General features: G+C 40.8%; 3 protein-coding genes across 3 annotated transcripts; 1 reads left to right on the top strand and 2 right to left on the bottom strand.

The window, feature by feature from the left end:
- The first annotated feature begins 2038 nt into the window (after positions 1-2038).
- On the top strand, positions 2039-5590 carry smim1 (small integral membrane protein 1). The gene is made up of 3 exons (XM_058085629.1): positions 2039-3858; positions 4965-5087; positions 5170-5590. The coding sequence occupies exons 2-3, from the start codon at positions 4993-4995 to the stop codon at positions 5291-5293; spliced, it is 219 nt and encodes a 72-aa protein (XP_057941612.1). The 5' UTR covers positions 2039-3858; positions 4965-4992; the 3' UTR covers positions 5294-5590.
- On the bottom strand, positions 3259-4600 carry tmem82 (transmembrane protein 82). Its single transcript, XM_058084134.1, is given in 6 exon segments — positions 3259-3441; positions 3444-3597; positions 3599-3669; positions 3672-3794; positions 3797-3920; positions 4577-4600. Coding segments are annotated over 6 exon segments (645 nt in total). The 3' UTR covers positions 3259-3292.
- Positions 5591-5907: 317 nt separating the features above from the next.
- mad2l2 (mitotic arrest deficient 2 like 2) lies at positions 5908-9918 on the bottom strand. The gene is made up of 8 exons (XM_058085628.1): positions 9628-9918; positions 9005-9123; positions 8842-8913; positions 8640-8740; positions 7599-7693; positions 7229-7302; positions 6811-6903; positions 5908-6492 (listed from the first exon to the last, which is right to left on the bottom strand). The coding sequence occupies exons 1-8, from the start codon at positions 9668-9670 to the stop codon at positions 6448-6450; spliced, it is 642 nt and encodes a 213-aa protein (XP_057941611.1). The 5' UTR covers positions 9671-9918; the 3' UTR covers positions 5908-6447.
- Positions 9919-18815: the final 8897 nt, after the last annotated feature.

The following is an 18815-nucleotide window of genomic DNA, read 5'->3' as shown; positions in this document are numbered from 1 at the left end:
GCTTTGTTGGCGTGCGTGTGCGTGTGTGAGAACTAGTTTTTTTTTCTTCCAACTCTTCCTTCCGACCGATGAGATCACACGCTAGTGCGCATGCGTGAGAAAAGCCCTGCTGCTTTGACATCCGAGACCACATTTGACGGATACAGGAGGATCCCATCCTTGCCCTGCCTACAGAAAAGTGATGTGCTCATACAGTACAGATTTCATATTCCACTATATTATGCTATTTCACTTGTATACATACAAATATGCCAATAATGATGAGTACTTCATCATTATGTAACAAATCAGGGTCATCCAATGTTATGATTTAACCTCTTAAGTCCCTGTGCCATGTTTTTCGAAAATGACATATCCACAAGAAGTTAAGACTAACATAGAAAATGGTATTCATTCATTTGAAACAAAGTTATGAACAGACAAATAAAACAATACAGCCTATGTACGACCACTACCTCGGATTGGTCTTCCATAATCATGGATACAATAGAACTAAACTGTTTAGATTGAAAACGGTTAAAGAAATAATTCTACAAGCCTGTCCGACCTCACCATTATATACAGTATTTTATGATCGCTCCTTTGTCTGCCCTTCTCCGTTTTCTGTCTAGCTTAACTTGAGTTTCACTTTAACCTGGTCTAAGCTTTTAAAGCTAATAAGTAACAAGGAATGAAGCCTGTGAGCATAGTACAAAGGTAGCACATCAATATTGATAAGCACTGTTAGGGAGTAAATAAATGCACAGTTACAATCACAACAGTTACAATGCGACCCGGTTTAATACTCTACGCTAAAAAAAAAAGGTCAGAAACGTGAACTCATTAATTGGCATCATACTTTCAGATGTCTTTGATCTGACATCAGATGCAATGTAACAATTAATACAAAAATGCATTAAATAAATAAATACATTCAATAGTGGTTGCTGTGATTGCTTAATGCATTGAAATGTGCCCGACACTCTGGAAAATCTGCCTGTGAGGTTTTGGTGATGTGTGTGCACTGTGCGCCTCTCAGCCAATTTACCACTACGCAGGGTGCGCTTCGCCAGCACCAAGAACGGTGCTGGCAATCTTTCATTGCAACTTTGGCGCGCTATGCCAGCTAACTGGGTCGAGGTCGAGCTTTGCTTCTTCCTGCTCCTTTTCAGACATGTGTAGTAATGAGGTGTTGTGTGTATGCATGTATGTGTATGTGTATATGTGTATATATATATGTATGTAGATATGTGTGTATGTATATGTGTATGTATATACGTATATATATATATATATATATATATATATATAGACATTGTAAGTGTATATGTGAGAAAGAATAATGTAACATAGTATGCATGTCTGAAATAAATTAAGAAAGAGGTGGACTAGTGGTCATTTTCTTCATCAATTGTAACTTTGAATTGTGACAAATAAGACGATTATTTGTTTAATATGTTCTTTAAAACCACAAAATGTCACAATGTGGGAGTGAGCCTACAAGACCGTTTGGGTTAGTTTTCCTTTGGTGACTTAGTTTCTCTTTCCATGCCCTTATTTTGCAATCACTTCCTGTGTTGTTCCATTCTGTTTGTTCCTGCCTTTACTTCGTTAGAGGCGCACCTGCCTATCATTTTCTGTTGGGTATTTACTTCAGGTGCGCGCTTCTCCACTGTCATTTGTCATTTATTTGTTCAAACGCTGGTATCCTGCTGATGCATAGCGACACTTGACAACAGTGTCGTTAGTGAATCACTAACCTTTTCCATTCATTTGCCCAATGTTACATTTGTTTATATATATACATATATATGCACAAGTATAATAATTACAGTTGGCACAATACTGCACATTGCAAAGGACAAAAAAGGTTGAAACAATGTGGCATATGTAAAAAAAAAAAACTTAATATAACTACTTCATAAGACGTAAACATATGGTTGACGTTCAGCTGCAGTGTTACTATTTTAAGATTTAGTATCAAGGCAGGACAGAGGACGCTTCTGTCGTAAAAAGGCCATTTGCGCAAGTGCAAAGCCAGCCAATCAGATGAGGAATAGAGAACAATGTAGAAGGCTGAAAGGGAGACGAACAAGAGGTAACAGACATTTTAGTGCAATGCTCACTGGCTTTGGGACGCGGGTGGAATGTCCTCGTCCCATCGCGCTGTCGAATCCTTTCTGTGGTGGAACTGTATCCAATGATGAAATCCACCAAACCCGTGGGAGTACAATTTCAAATATTGGTGGACAAAACTAAAGTGGATTATCACGGATGCGACCTTCACCGTTAATTCCACACGGGATTGCGGGGTTGATACTGTATGTATTTAAACCTCTCCCATGGAATAAGGTGTAAATGTTAAGACATAATGGCGACGCCGAAACGTGGATGTAATCTAATGTGGATGGTTGTCACGATAATGGACTGAATGTAACGTCTCGTCAACGTGAACAAAGCCCTACCCATGTGTTCAATGAAATCCTAAAATGTAATGAATTAATGGCGAAGCAAGGCAGCCTTTCGCCATCTTGTGTTATTTCCATACCTTGCTAAGGCTTCGTCAGCCATTTTACCTTTTCTGACTATCAGACACCGGCTGTTTTGTTTTTTTTTACCTTTTCAATTAAATGTTTGAAGTAATGACATTCTTCACGAGATACGTTGTCGATTTATATAAATCACGTTACAAGGGAAAGAAAAAAAACGGGGCAGGGTTGCCATTTTGCCGTGATGCCAGGTGGTGATTTAATGACTGTCATTGGCAGGTGTTTACCTACATGTTTTCAAAATGGCTGCCATGGAAATTCCTAGTATGCTGAGCTTTTGTGTTATGAAATATAACAATTTAATCACAGACTTGAATGTCCTTTTTGTAGTTACACTATACTCATCTTTTTTCATGCTGAAAGGAAATGAATGACTTAAACTGCATTTGTCATCTCAGTAAATATTGAGGTAAATCAAAAACACCTGAGAGCTCACAGCTAAGCCTCATTGTACCTCACACATCCTCTATTAAAACTTCTTACACACAATGTTTTAATAAGAATATTTGACAGCTGCAGGTATCTCCAACAAGCATCTAACCCTCTAGGCGATTGCTGCAGTGAAACTTAGCAATTGATAGCAACAGTACCCGGGAAGGACGGAATCAGGCTCAATGAAAGGAAGGGCGAACATTACATCTGATTCTACTCTCGTGCACTTGGTTTTAATTGGTGCTGATTTTGGGAATGTCTCAATCCTCTTCTACCTGCACACATAAGAACACGACAAACTGAAGGTCTGGATCATGATTTTACAGAGACCATTATAAATGTGTATTAGTGTGAATATTTGTACTTTTCCCCTGTATGGTTCTTTTGGAAACTAGTACATCACTGACTTGCAAGAAGGTGGCATCCAGAAGATCGGTTGTGGGGATGAGGCAATTGACCTCACTAAGGAAATACACCAAATGTGGAACACGTCAACCCAGTGTCCAACAGTCAGCATCAGGACCATCAAACCACCAAGACGTACCACTACTGCATTCAGGACCGCTTTACTAGGTTGCAGACTGTGCTGCTCCTCCGATTAATGAGGAACACACCTGAATGTCACACTATGTACACCACAGCAGAGTGTAGCAGATAGTCAGAGATGTCCAAAACCTCAGTGCTTCAGTTGCAGACAGGAAGTGCTGTTCAGAGATATGGCCGCTATGACAGTAACAGCAAAGGTAATAAACAGTATCCTACACCGCATGGGCAGCAGCAGGCCTGGGCCACACGTCATGAGACTGATGCAAATGCCGCAGTATTGCTGCGAGCAGCAGCCTGCATTAAGCATAGCCAACTCTGCGGCGACCCCATGTGGAGAAAGTGGAGACTGCAGGTAAGGGCACACCCAAGGAAACCGGCTTGGATGAAAAGATGCTGGAGCAGTGATACTGACTTCTGGAGGACACAAAATATATACACAGTTGACCTATTAACTTAAAGTGGATACCTCACACCTCACTACAAAGCAGTGAATTAATTTTCAAATAATCTGTTTATCCTATTTGAATGAACCGGGCCAACATTTTACAGGGTCTTAAAAAACAAATATTTTCACTGTTTCTCCTATAGATTACACATGCACACACACCCTTTCATTATATCAAATGTTTAAAGCCTTAAGAAATAACAGCGAGACATGTCCTTTATCGTCATAATATACTTATGTTATATTGTTGCAATTTATATTTAGTGTTTAGTGATTATTCCAGATAGTGCAGTGTAGCTGACTTTTTAAGTAATGAACTTTGCTCATCCTGAGGCTTGTTCCAAAGGTCATCACTCACAGATAGTGGCAGTTATTGCACACAACATAAAAAGTGCAAGTGAGCATTGTCAACTGCAGGGCTGGCCTGTTGAAAATGAGGGATGCCCATTGTCATGATGGACCCCCCCCCCTCCTCCACTGTCCCGGGTAGAAAACATCTAAGGTGGATCTCTTTGTCATGCCAGTAATGTTGGAATCCATCCGGACCGTCGAGGTTACATTGTTTTCTCATCACAGAATAAAATATTTCAATGTCCCATGTTTGATGTTCCCTGGCAAAGTCTACACGGGCATTTTGTGACTCAGGCATCTAGCCCTGAAGCCCCCTGCATAAATTTCCCTTCCTGTTCTATTCCAATGTTGCCTCATGTCACCTGACTTATATAATACACCCGTGGTTATAAACAATGTTTAAAAGAGGAATTCAACAGCTCATAGTTCGCCCTCCATGCATTGTGCAGCCAAAGTCTACTTTTTATCTCATGAAAGCGATACATACAAAAAAAAGAATAAAGATTTATGGCAGGCTGAACCCAGTGACTATATGAACTATGGACAAGAACTCACGACTCTCAGACGTTAAGCGGCGCTGAAGGAAGTTGTCAGCTTGTACAAGGTGAGCAAAGGGAATGTTCTTAAATAAGGATCATGTTGCTAAATCTCCTGTGTTTCAGTCAAGAGTGATTCCGGAAGACTTCCAACATGGACGCCAACAGTGCAGGCAGTGTGCAATATGATCGCTGGAATGAGGACAACATCAACATGAACGTAGAGGCCTCGCAGACCACCACTATGAGGTGAGACCAAGTCAAGTGTGTTACAATAGTTGTTACAATTCCTGAGTTTTTAAAACACGACTCGCCTTTGTGTTGCGTTTAGGCTCTACAATAGAATGTGCACCGGCAACACGGGCATTGCAGTGAAGACAGCTGGAGCCTTGGCTATACTGGTGTCCATTTATTTCATCGGATACGTGACAGGCTACTACGTTCACAGATGCTGATATGGTATCCTGACTTGTGTTCAAGTAACAAGAGACCAAAAAGTATGTGTTTTTGTAATTGCTTTCTGAGATTGCATTATCGAGTTATGTACTTTTGTATTATGTCACTGAAGTCCTTTCTGGTGTTGAGCATCAACTGAGACTATTCTGCCTTTTACTTGATTGTTCTATAAATTGCTTTGATGATGAAGGATATTTGTACTTCACTGTGTTTTACACCAAAATTGACATCACAGGTGGTGTTTAAATAAAGATATGCTTGCATGTACGGCGGAGTGAAAAAGTGAATGGCTCTCACTGTGGTTTGCTGGAGTCCCAAAGGTTTAGAAATGGCTTTATAACCTTTTCCAGACTGAAAGATCTCAGTTAGTCTCGGTTATATTTTAAGGGGGGGGGGCACTCGCCCCTTTTTGTCCCTTAATAATAATAATAAGTTTCACTTTGAAACCGCACTTTGTGTTCACTTGTGTTGTAGACTAATATTTACATTTATTTGTTGGTCTAAAGCAAGTGTGAAGTGCATATATGAATAAATCACAAAGTCGCAAAATCTTGGTTAATATGCAGGTCACTGCATGCAAGTGGAGCTTTGTTGGCGGTTTTGGTAGGTTTTTTTTCTCTATAGCACTTTATTGTCAGAGCAGGTGAATCCCAATTAACTGCCAGCCTGAGGTGGCGATCCAGAACGCAGAAACAAAGGGAAGTCATTTGTGTTCTTGATTACAAAAGACGCATTTTTCCTTTAAGCAGTGCAAAAGCAATGCAAAGGGGCACTGTACTGGCACATTGCATTCAATTTAATGGTAATTACGTTTCAATAGTAAAAATGTCCATGACATCATTAAAACAAGACATACACTATATATTAGGGGTGTTCCGATTCAGGATGAGCAAGTACACCATTCATCTGTATTCATATTCACATAAATCAGAAGTGGACGTGGTTTGTCTGGAAATGGGCGGGGCTTAAAGTTGGTTCAGTAATATCCGCCAATACCAATCTGTGGCCGATCAATCGGAGCACCCCTTATATATATATATAAATATATATACACTTACACACACATACTCCCAAGTAATACTTGTGGATATTATCCACAGATCTCATTCCAGCCATCTCTAACCATCTACTTCACCTCATGTGTCACTCAGAATCAATGTACCGTCTTCTGGGCTCGCTCCTCCACATAGAGTTGCATCTGTTCAAAACAAAAAGTAATATTAAGAGAGTTGAGACGCTGTAAATAGAAGACACTTGAATTGACTGTAACACATGGAAGAGACTGAAAGAAAACACTACTAAATACTAGATAACTGTATGTCCTAATTAGCGGTTTTATTTGACAATGCTGCAGAAAAAAACAAATATATCATATCATATAGGTGCCACTGTGAACAAATATCCACAAGATCCGACTAAAAGTCACAGATGTGTTTTGTATCTCGACAGGCGGTACATATTCATGCATCAAATGTAAAGTGAATTCAAGTGTTCATTGAGGATATGTTCACTTCACCTTAACTATGTCAGAGGTCATTGTCTTTAATGGGATGAGTCTTGACTCTTGCATGTGGATTTCTTGCTCGTCAGCAACTATCCATGGAAAGTCCTAGAAGCAAAATAGGACAAAATTAAAAATGTGTCATAGCATACACATCCACATGGCTTTATTAATGTTTGCTTTGTTCATTGTAGTCTAAACTTTAGTCTTTTGGAAAAGAAAACAAAATTACAGTATCACTCGAACACTGTGAACAGCCAGCGGTAACAAAACGTTTTGGCATGATTACTAATTTGATGATAAATGTCCGGAACGATGTCAACGAGCCAAGTCCAGTGTTTATTCACTAAGCCGAGATGAAAGCTGTCCCTATGCTAACATCACTTGGGCAACGCTAACTATGCGGAATGGCGATCCGAAAAATCAAGCTCACCTTGATGACTTGAACCTTCTCCATGTTTCGTGTAGCAGCATTTCTTGTCTGAACTAACACTGTGAATGAACAGTCTGCGATTTGGGAAAAAAAATAACATTATTACAACCTTTGTTATGCTCAAAACAAAAAATCAAATTCTTCTGTATGCTACCCTTGACAAAAGACATTCATTTTGTAGGCTACTTTACAATGACTTTATTCGGTTGGCAGTAAAGCATTCACATAAAGAGAATTTGAAATACTGATCTTAGTGGGCCAAATGTCCAGGCAGATTCATAAAGAAAAGGCACGTCTAATGTGTACGCATCAGTGCATAGAGAGGGTTAGTGTTGTATATTTGTAATCTTACGTACATGAATAGCCTTACCTGCGGGGTTATTTTGTAAAACAGCATCACAGACACTGATCTTTAGAATAAATGCCCTCAGCAGCTGCTCCACGTGAGACAGTAATGTGTCCGAGCTAAAACAAAACAGAAAAAAACATGCTAACTCACCACAGCATACAAGGCAAGACTCTCAAACTGTGGTACATGTACCACTAGCGTTCTTTTTAAATAAAATAGGATTCTCAAATTCTCAAATTAAAATTTCCTTTGCTAATTATTACACCCAGTTTTCTGCCATTCTCATGGCCATGGTGGCTCAAGACCCACCTATTGAATTTGGCTTTTAACTCATGCTCTTAGTATACTCTTTTTTAACCTTTGAACTTGACTTTTATCTAATGGTTCTTTTATACCCTATACCTTTTATTTTGGCTCTTAACCAAATATCTTTATATTTTTACACATGCTTATTTTAGTTTTTATTAATGTTCTTATATATTTTACTTTTTATGTCATTATTTCTATATATACTTTCTATATTCTTATTTTATATGTTTTTATATTTTTTATCCCATATATCCAGTGTTTCCTCAGTGGGGGCTGTTCTCGGTTGGGTGCTGGGGTGTCTCCTCTTGTGGGGCTCACCGACTGGGGTGGCTGGGAGCTCTGTGGCGGTGTCTCACTGCAGCGCTGTGGGTCCCCTGCCTACCTGTTGTGTGGTGGGCCCCTGAGTTGCGGCATTATGCCCTGGGCCGTGGGCAGCCCCCAGCACAGATGGCAGCGCTTCCTGAACTGGTTCCTCATATGTGTCTTGTTGTTGTCTTTCTTTTTTAACATGTAAAACACTTTGTGCTACATTCTATGTATGAAAAGTGCTCTACAAATAAAGTTTTGATTGATTGATGTAAAATGGCCACTCGACTGCGAAATAAGTTTATCGCAGCTATATTATAATAATAATTTTAAAAAACAATACTCAGCGACAGTGTACCGATCATCCATCATAAGGCTGTATTGTGATTGATCAGTATATCAATATTTTGACACACTCCTATCACTGAAAGTAAAATATGGGAAAACCTGATGGACAGCAGTGGTGGTTGACATATCTCAAACACAAATCTTTCGACTGGATGATGCTCCTTGTCCATGATGACGACAACCACCTTCTCTGCATCATTCTGACAGGAAAATAGAAGATGGAAAGTTTCTTATGGAAGGCTCAAGGTGGGAAAAAAAAACAAGCGCCTGCATCATTCAAGCCATCAGCACCACATTTTACCTTCTCAATGAGTGGTTTAACACAGTGAAGTGTATCTTGGATGTACTGGTTCAACTCCGGGTGACACGACATCTACAAAGCAAACAGTGATTTGAGTTGAGGTACAAACAGAAACTGGACAGGCTTACTTACTTACATACTTAAAATATGCATTCGTCTGTACCTGCACTGGGACATTGTATTTCTTTCTCTTCTGAAAAATTCCAGAGGGATAAACTTCACGGACATATAGGATGAGATGAATGGCAACTTCCAGGAATTCACACAAGATGTCCGCAACCACTGGATGAAAGAGTGGTTTAGCTTTGTTAAAAGATGTTCTGATGCATTCATAAATAAAGAGGTTATCACAATCCAGTAAAGATGATTCCGCCTTCATCTCCTTCTTCTCCATGTCCCCACAGGGCTCGTGGGTTACATAAATGGGGGCAGCATATCTAAATTTGCGAAACAGCAGTAAATTCATAGTCGATTTTAAGATGAAAACCTAGCCTAATAGGTATGAATGTGAGTGTGAATGGTTGTTTGTCTATATGTGCCTTGTGATTGGCTGGCGACCCTGCCTCTCGCCCGACGTCAGCTGGGATAGGCTCCAGCATACCCCCGCTACCCTAATGATGATAAGCGGCATAGAAAATACATCCCGCGTTTTCATTGCTAAAATACGGGTTTTCTAACATTGCTCGTATTAGTCTATTACCAACATTGATATCACTGGTTTCACCACGACTAAAATAAGTACATAAATATAAATACTTAAGAACTCCAACACGTTTTGAGCCATACCTTGTCCAAAGTTGAGGTCCTGCCTTGTTAAAGTTGTCATCATGTATTTTTCAACGATGATGGTGTGAATAAAAAGCTAGTGTTCCACTTCAGTTGCCTCACTTCCACTTCTTGCCGAACGCTAGGCCAAATGACAGCTTTTAAACAGAGACACAGCAAATAAAAAAGTATAGCTACATAAATATATAGACATAAAAATATATCTGGTGGCCCTGAAACGGGTTTTGCGTGGTGTTATTCTTTGACCAAATATGGGCGCATACAAATGACGTAACTACCCCATGGTGTCCACTTGTGATGACGTTGTAGTAGTTCCCTTTTGTCATTCTATTGTTTTTATTTTGTTATTTTCAAGCAATATCCCCCGCACATTCCTTTCTTTGTTATTTACTTTTTATTTATGTTGATATTGTTCTGTAGGATTGCACTTTTATGTTCCTGTAATTCTGCAGTTTGTAATAAAAGTTTTTTTTTTAAAAAGTTCACTTTTGTCAGTAGCTCGTGTCAATAGTGTCAACGCCCACTTCTGGTTTATGGCCCGCCCACTCCGAGTACGGGTACATATATAGTAGTGTACTCTCTCATCACTAGTTACTACCTTGACTTTACTAAAAAGCCATCTAGTATCTTTGTGAAACATGTGGAACTGGTGTCATGCTGAATATCATTTTGGATAGGACGGTTTGCTTACAATTGGTCATTTTATATAATACAACCACTTCCTTAATTATCCAATGTACAAGACACTGACACAGCGACATGTGTTTTAATTCTTTCTGTCTAGAAATGCATTTTTTCCCCTCAGTGGGACATTGTCATAATAACAAGAAACAAAAATGCAAAAATATATGCAGTCACATTAAAATATTAAAGCACCACACCATTGTTAATAGCCCCAAAAGTTAAAATAATTTTTGATTAAAAAAAGAATTTATCAGAAGTCACAATACAAAGGGCACAGTGCAATGTTCAGGTGCAAAGAAAAGAGACTTTATGTAGTCTAAGTAATCACAGTCCTGGTGGAGGTAGGTATGTGAAAAGAACATTTGAAGGTATTTGATAGTAATTACCTCCTGTATAGTTCACTGATACAATGAGGTTAAATAAATATGTGGTTGCAACCACATACCCGATATTTTTTGAATTTCAGTCTGTTAGCATCTATACCATTCCTCAGCCTTCCCGATCCGAGTCAACCCTGAGAGATACACTTGGTGTTGAGCATTCCATTTATGCAGACAGACACCACGATAGAAGACTTGAGAGTCACTCCAACCGGCTGGAGACAAGCGGTGGTTCGGACATTCAGCATGATCTCCCTTTAGTTAAGGGATTTTCATCCATGGCACCACTCCACATCGTTGTACACTGGACCCCAGGCTGATAACCTGAAGTCTGCCGACTCAATGGGCCTCATCTTGCAAGTGGGTCCAGTTTTGGTCTATGACAGCCAGATGAATTATTCAACACTAGGTCCCTGATAATGAACCCCATGCTTCATATTTTAATTCCTTATGTCTGCATTTAATTAAAGCGGCATTATGCCCACAGTTTGGACATTGCACTGTAGAAGACTCGAGAGAGTCTTGCGCTACTTTGATAGTCTTTTTCATCTCGGACAAGTTGGCTTTCCTGCTGCCACCAAAATCCAGCATACTTTTGTCCGCCTCTCCCTTAAATCTCAGTGGCGTGAGTTCTCGATCAACAATCATGCCTCCCCTCGGCCTGTAAGGAGCGCGTACTTCATGTAAGTCAGATTTTTTCATAGTCTGATATCGACTTGGTTCTAATTTCTTTTCTGGAGGTTTGGGTTTGTGATGCAAGATTTTTGTCTTTGGTTTTTGTGACACTCTGTGCATGATAGGTGGAAGCATTCGTTGCTTATGGTTCTGTAGGCCTTTGTGTTCCTCCTTTGACAGTTCACTACGGACTGACCTCGGTTTTGCACTTTTCTGAGGAATCGGTGGAAGTAGCCTTTCTTGTTTCTGTGGAACAGGCGGTAAATTGGTCTGTATCCCTTTCGATTTCACTTTCATTAATCCGCCAGAGGCATTTGCTGGTTTTTGAGCGGGTTTGACAGGTATAGGTGGGAGCACCTGCTTCGGCTTTGACTGAAGCGTTTTCTTTTTCTCCACATTCAGTCCATCTTTCTTTGGAGAAGCGTCTTTTTGAGAGAGAGGTGGAAGTCTTAGCTGTTTTGGGGGATCCTTGCTTGGTTTGGATTTCATTTCCGCAGAATCCGGTTTGCATGGAGCAGGAGGGAGAGGCGAATCTATAGAGCACTGAATTAATTTGGTCTCAATGGTTGGCGGTTCCGGTGGTATTTCTTCAGGTGGTGGTGTCAATGGCAATAATTCATCTATATCATCTATATCTGGCATGGAAGTTGATGTGGCGACATCTTTGTACGGTGGTTCATCCGGTTCCTGTATCTCGGGTTCCATGAAGTCTGGTGACAGTGATGGTTCTGATGTGTCCTCTGTGGGCATTGTGCTAGACGAATCATTTAGATCTTGGGATGGTGATGTCACTGGTTCAGGTATGTCATTTTGTCCCGTTTCTTGTCCGTCTATGTTCTCGGTGTCAGCATCAGCGTCTTCTGTCCCCCCGGTCATATCTACGGGCTCTGGTTCGAAGTCTTCTATATCAGTCTCAACAAGATCGTTGTCGAGCGATGGCTCCGAGTCGGACACCGCGATCTCTCCATGTGGTGACAGCACTGGTATGTTCTCTAGGTGTTCTGCGTTCAATGAACCGCTCTCTTGTGATTCTACTGAGTCTTCTCGATCTGACGCATGCATGGATGGGTCTTCTGTGTCAGACACAGGCGGCTCTTCTTGTGGCTCTGGTATAAATATGTCCTCCGATATTGGCTCTGGTTCGGGTAAGTCCTCGTGCACAGGGCTTTCTTTGGGTGGTGATGGCACTGGTTCAGGTGTTTCCACTCTATGTGATGAACGGGTATCTTCATCAGGTACCTGGACCTCCTGATGTAAATGTAACACAGGTATCGATGTGTCCTCGGTATTGCTCACGCTGACTGATAGCATGGATGTGCTTGACAGAGTACTCATAGGACAGTCCTCTACTGTAGTTTCTGACTGATCAATCTTTATCATGAAGTCATATTCCACACAGGTATATGGTGATGGTCCTGGTATTTCTTCTGTATCATTCATGGTGACTGATAAAGTGAATGAACTTGACACAGTGTACGATGGGGACTCCACTACTGCGATTGTTTCATCTGTCTCTGGCCTGGTGTTGATCTTTATCGAGACATCGTATTCCAAAGAGGTCGTGGGAACATCAGATACGGCAACTGCATCAGACGCAACGATTTCACCATGCGGTGGTGGCACCGGTTCAGGTATGTGCTCCATATTTGGTACTGGTCTGGATGTATTATCTGTGTTCGGTACTCGTTCGGATACACCAACTGCAGCGGGTAAAGGTACCTCTTCATGTGATGGTCTAGATATGTCCACAGTCTCAGACATGTGGATCTGTCCATGTGAATGTGGCAACGATGCTGGTCCTGATAATTCATCTGTTTTGTTCACAACAAGTGATACAGTAGACGAACTTGACACAGCCGACATTGGAGAGTCCTCTATTGTTGTTTCGAAGGTTTCTTGTGTTTTATTTACCTTTATAAGGATGTCAGACTCTACATAGGTACTCGGAGAGCTTATGTCTACAACCGCGACTGGGCCGGCTCCATTTTCTTTATTAGATATTGTGATGTTGTTTTGTGGTTGTGGAACTGGTCTCAACACGTCGTCTCTATTTGGAACTGGAGCAGATATAGCTTCTTTATCTAATGAAGGGATATGGTCTACTCTAGATGTGCTGTCTGTATCAGATCTACGGATCTGTTCATCTGATTGCAGCCCTTCTGTTTTGCTAACGGTGACTGATACCATGGACGAACTTGGTATGTTAGACAAAGTGGTTTCCTCTCCTTCTGTTTCTTGGTTTTCCTTCCTTGTGTTGATCTGAATGATGATGTCAGATTCCATACAAGTCATTGGAGTGGATATGTCTTCTGCAACATGCACAGGGACCGGTACATTGTCCGTACTTTTCGGCAGTTTATATATATCTTTTGTATCAGGTGAAAAAATCTCTTCATTTTGGGACAGCATCAGTCCACACTTTCCATCAAAATCGGATTCATGGATCTCTTCATGTGACTGCACTTCGGATATTTCTTTTGTTTTGCTGACAGTGACTGATAATGTGGATGAACTTGATACAGGAAGTGATGGAGGGTCATCTCCAAATGTTTCTTGGGATTCTTGTCTTTTGTTGATTTTGATTAAAATGTCAGACCCTACATAGGGAACGGGCCTGGGCGAGGGAACGTCTTCTGGAATTGGCATTGATCTTGATAGGCCCTTTTCCAATACGTCGTCTGTATCCGAGTATACAAGTGGTGGTGGCTCTGGTCTGTATATCTCCTGTGTGTCAGATACATGGATCTCTTGCTTTGATTGCATCATTGACCCTGTTCCTGATATTTCTTCTGTTTTGCTGACAATAACTGATAGAGTGGACGTACTTGAAGATGGAGAATCATCCCATTGTGTTTGTTTTGTTTCTTGTCTTTTGTTGATCTTAATTGATAAGTCATACTCCAACAGCTTGCTTGGCATCGCATCACATGTGTCTTCTGTAATCGGTCCTGATCTGGATATTTCCTTAATCTGGATTAGTTTCTGATCTGGTTCCGACACATAGATCTCTTGACTCGGTTGTGACAGAAGGTCAGGTCTGTCCCTTGCACTTGGCTCAGGTTCAGATATGGCCTCGGTATCTGATACATGTGATTGCGGCAAAGACGCTGGTGTGTTTATGTCCTCTATGTCAGACACGTGGAGATCTCTAAGCGACGGTGGCGGTGAAACGGGGGCAGACATGTCGTCTATATCAGATACATGTATCTCTTCATGTGAAGGAGGCAAAGACACCGGAGCTAATATGTTATCCGTGTCAAATACATAGGTCTCTTCCTGTGATGGTGGCATCGAAGGTGGTCCTGCTATGTCCTCTGCTACGTGGGGTGACCCTGATACTCCGAGTATAGGACATTCATCTTCTTCAACTTCTGTAATCGGCACTTCTGCAGTCTTCTCTGTATGTTGTGGTAATTCACATATGTCGTCTTTGTGTAGTTGTGGTACTGATTCTAATACGTTTGCTGTAATTGGCTTTGGTTCAGGTGGGTCAGCAGGTTCAAATAAACACATGTCTTCCCGTGGTAACATCAATGGCCTAGTTATGATTTCTCCATGGGATTGCAGAACTGATCCTGATATTTCCCCCGTTATGTTCACAGTCAATGACAGAGCCGATGCACTTGACACAGCAGATATCGGAGAGTCATCTCCTGGTGTTGGTCTTTTGTTTATTCTAATTGATAAGTCAAATTCTACTGTACTTGGCTGCAGAGTCGATACATCTTCCGCAATTGCCACTCGGGACATGTCTCTATTTGAAGGTGGTCCAGTGACAGGCTCTGTATTGGATAGACTGAGCTCTTCACATGGTCTTGGCGTTGATAAGGAGACATCTGATTCAAATGTCCCTTCCGAATAAGATACGTGGATTTCTCTGTGTGATAGTGGTCTCGGTGTGTCCTCTGCATCGGAGACATGGCTCTGTTCCTGGGAATGTGGCAGTGACTCTGGTCCATATATGTCCTCTGTGTCGGAAACACGGATCTCATCATATGATTTTGTCAATGATGGAGGTCTGGTGATGGTTTCTGTTTCAGATACATGGATCTCCTCATGTGTCGATGAAGCTGGTTCTGGGATGTCCTTTGTTTCAAACGCATGGATCTCCTCATGCGACTCCATCAATGAGGTTGGTCCAAGGATATCCTCTGTTTCCGATACATTGATCTCCTCGTGGGACTGTGTCAATGAAGCCGGATCGTGGATATTCTCAGTTTCCGATACATTGATCTCCTCGTGGGATTGTGTCAATGAAGCCGGATCGTGGATATTCTCCGTTTCAGATACATTGATCTCCTTGTGGGATTGCGTCAGTGAGGCCAGTTCGTGGATAATCTCCGCTTCAGATACATGGACCTCTTCATGTGAATGTGGCAAAGTCCCCAGTCCAGATGTGTCCTCTGTATCAGACCCATGAATCTCTTCATGCGAATATGACAAAGTCATTGGCGACAATTCCTTTGCAGTTGCGGCTTGACTTTCTGGACTTTCATCATTTTCTACAACTAATAATGGCGTACTTGTGTTTTCGATACTTGGTACTAATGCGGACATGTTTTGCAACGCATCACATGTGTCCTCACCATCAAATACAGCGATCTCTCCATGTGGTTGTTGTACTAGCGGCCTTATTTCGTCTGTATTTATGGGTACTGTTCTCACCGCTGATTTATCTTCTGTGAAAGATGAAGGAATATCTTCCCGTGGTGATTGCATTGATCGAGATAAGCGTCCTGCATCAGATACGTGGACCTCTTCATGTGATTGCGTCAATGATGCCGGTCTTGATATTTCTCCGGTTACATTCACAATGACTGATAGAGTAGATGAACTGGAGATACTGGACAAAGAAGAATCCGATCTGGCTGTTTCTTGGTTTTCTTGTTTTGTGTTGATCTTGATGACAATGTCGGACCCTCTACGGGAAACCGAGGATTTGTTTTCCGTATTTGGGCCTGATCCAGATATGTCTGTACTTGATTCCAGTTTTGATATGTCTTCTGTATCAGACGAAGGAGTCTCCGCAAATGGTGACACTGATCCAGATATCTCCTGTGATTGGTACAATGAACGTGGACCTGCCATTTCCCTCACTGTGCTGAGCGTGACTGATACGTTAGATGATCTTGATAGAGTGGATACTGGCGATTCACTGCCTGCTGTTTCTGGTCTTTCCTGGATATTGGTTAAGTCTGCGCAGGTAGTTGGTTCTGGAGTGGACATGTACTTTGTACTTGTACTACTGTGTACGGTTTCAGGATTGTGAGATATAGAAATCCCTTCACGCATTGATCCTGGTTGGTCTTCTGTATTAAATACACTGACCTCTGGCAAAGGTACTGGTCCACACATGTTTTCTGTGCCAGATACTGTGATTGTTGTCAATGTTCGTGGTGGTGCTGCTGATGCAGATATTACTTTGGTATTGCTCTCAATGACTGATACAGTGGTAGAGGTAGATGGACGGATAGTGGATGTGGAGGAAGTCTTTTCGTGGGGATCTTGCCTTTTGTTGATTTGTCTCAGGAAGTCATACTCTGCAAAACACAAAGAAACAATATTAGAATAGCATACATAATGGATTTTAGCATCCCCTATCCCATAGAATGTAATTATTTTGTTAACTTTATTATTGGCATTACAAATGCTTTCTACCATCCATCCATCCGAAACAGAGCCAGGATGTACCTATTATGCTAATTATTCAGCTGTGGACTCCTATAGAGCAGCTGCACACAATAACCCAAACAGAAAACTTTATAAAATTTCCTTGTATTTTCCTTGGAAAACTGGCTGAAAACCCCTGACTTACCGTGTGGAAACACAAAGACGTAGGTCCGCGTTTCACTTCCTTATGTGCAAACCTCATTATCAGCAACTTTGGCATCGTTTAACATGAGAATACAACATTCTAACAACATTTATAGGTCAGTAAAAGTGGAAAAAGCATAATAGGTCCCCTTTAAAACTTTAACGAAGCATTGTGAGATAGCTTCAACAATAAAATAATAAATAACATGTATTATTTGGACTTTAGTGCAACAGTAAATTCAATCACAGGCTACATATCGACAACCATTCACACTCACATTCATACCTATGGACAATTTGGAGTCGCCAATTAACCTAGCATGTTTTTGGAATGTGGGAGGAAACCGGAGTACCCGTAGAAAACTCACGCATGCACAAGGAGAACATGCAAACTCCACACAGAGATGGCCGAGGATCAGATCAGGAAAAAAAAATCCCAGATCACTTACTCACATACACAGTACACATGTAGCTGAATAATAATAAACATAGCAACTAAGCAATTAAGCCATGTCAGAAAAAAAATGAATGTGTTGATACTAAAAAAGTAACAACAGTAACACAGTACACATATATTATATATTATATATATATATTCTGATCAATCAATGTCAATTCCAGACTTATAGGAAAACTGCACTTTTTTACATTTTGCCCGTCATTGAACACATATTGATTTCCCTTTTGTGTGTGTTCTAGTGAAAGAGAACTAGTATGAGCTAGCTAACAATGCACGTCATGGGAGGTACCTATTTTGACGCTAAAGCCCTCACAAAAAAACAAAACACCAACAGTGTTCCATTTCTATAAGTGACTTGTATATAAACCAAGTTACAGCGATATTATTATTGTTGCGGCTAACACGAAAACCTCTGTCGGAGACCGGTTAGCCGCTAGTCTCAGCATCACTCACAGACGGAACAGAATTCAATTTCGCTACGAAGACCCAACAAGACCCAACTCGTGCTGTCAGTATTTTTTATTTTTTTTACCTCAGGACTGGAACACAAGTCTTGTGCTGGAAGACACAGCCATCCCAATGAGAGCGGACATTGTAAGTGTCTTCAATTTTTCTATGCTGCTGTTGTTGACGGAAGTAGCATACGCTTCTCGGCCAAATAAAAGCGCCTAGGAAAGAAGTTTCGGTAATGTTTGAAATCATCAAAATACAGCAAGATATTGTAAGTATTACATGTTATCATCAATGTACTTGTATATCAAATAAATCGTTGTTAGAGGTTTTTGTAGGGGGTCTCGTTGTTAAAATAGTTATCTCCGAATGACGTGCATTGTTAGCTAGCTTATACTAACTTGTTTTCTTTAGTTAGAATGCACAGAAAAGGGAAAGAAATGAGTTCATGTTTCATAGAAGGATAGTGAATGTGAAAAAATTCCAAATAAAGTGCAATTTTCCTGGAAAATGTACGCCCCAGACCTTTCCGGTTAAACCACGACCACACAGATCGGATAAAGATCATTTAGATAGGTGAACAGATAGAAATAAATATTATAAATATTGCCGCATATGAAGTGCATGAGCTCCAGGAATAGCTGATACTTTGTTATAAAATTTTCATTCATCCATTCAGCAGAGCATGAAAATATATTGAATGCATTTGACTTGTTTCTGAATCT

This window comes from Doryrhamphus excisus, chromosome 10, assembly GCF_030265055.1.
Source record: "Doryrhamphus excisus isolate RoL2022-K1 chromosome 10, RoL_Dexc_1.0, whole genome shotgun sequence".
In the NCBI taxonomy this organism is placed as follows: Eukaryota; Metazoa; Chordata; class Actinopteri; order Syngnathiformes; family Syngnathidae; genus Doryrhamphus; species Doryrhamphus excisus.
The sequence above is the reverse complement of the archived record's forward strand: the minus strand, read 5'-3'. Positions and strand labels throughout refer to the sequence as shown.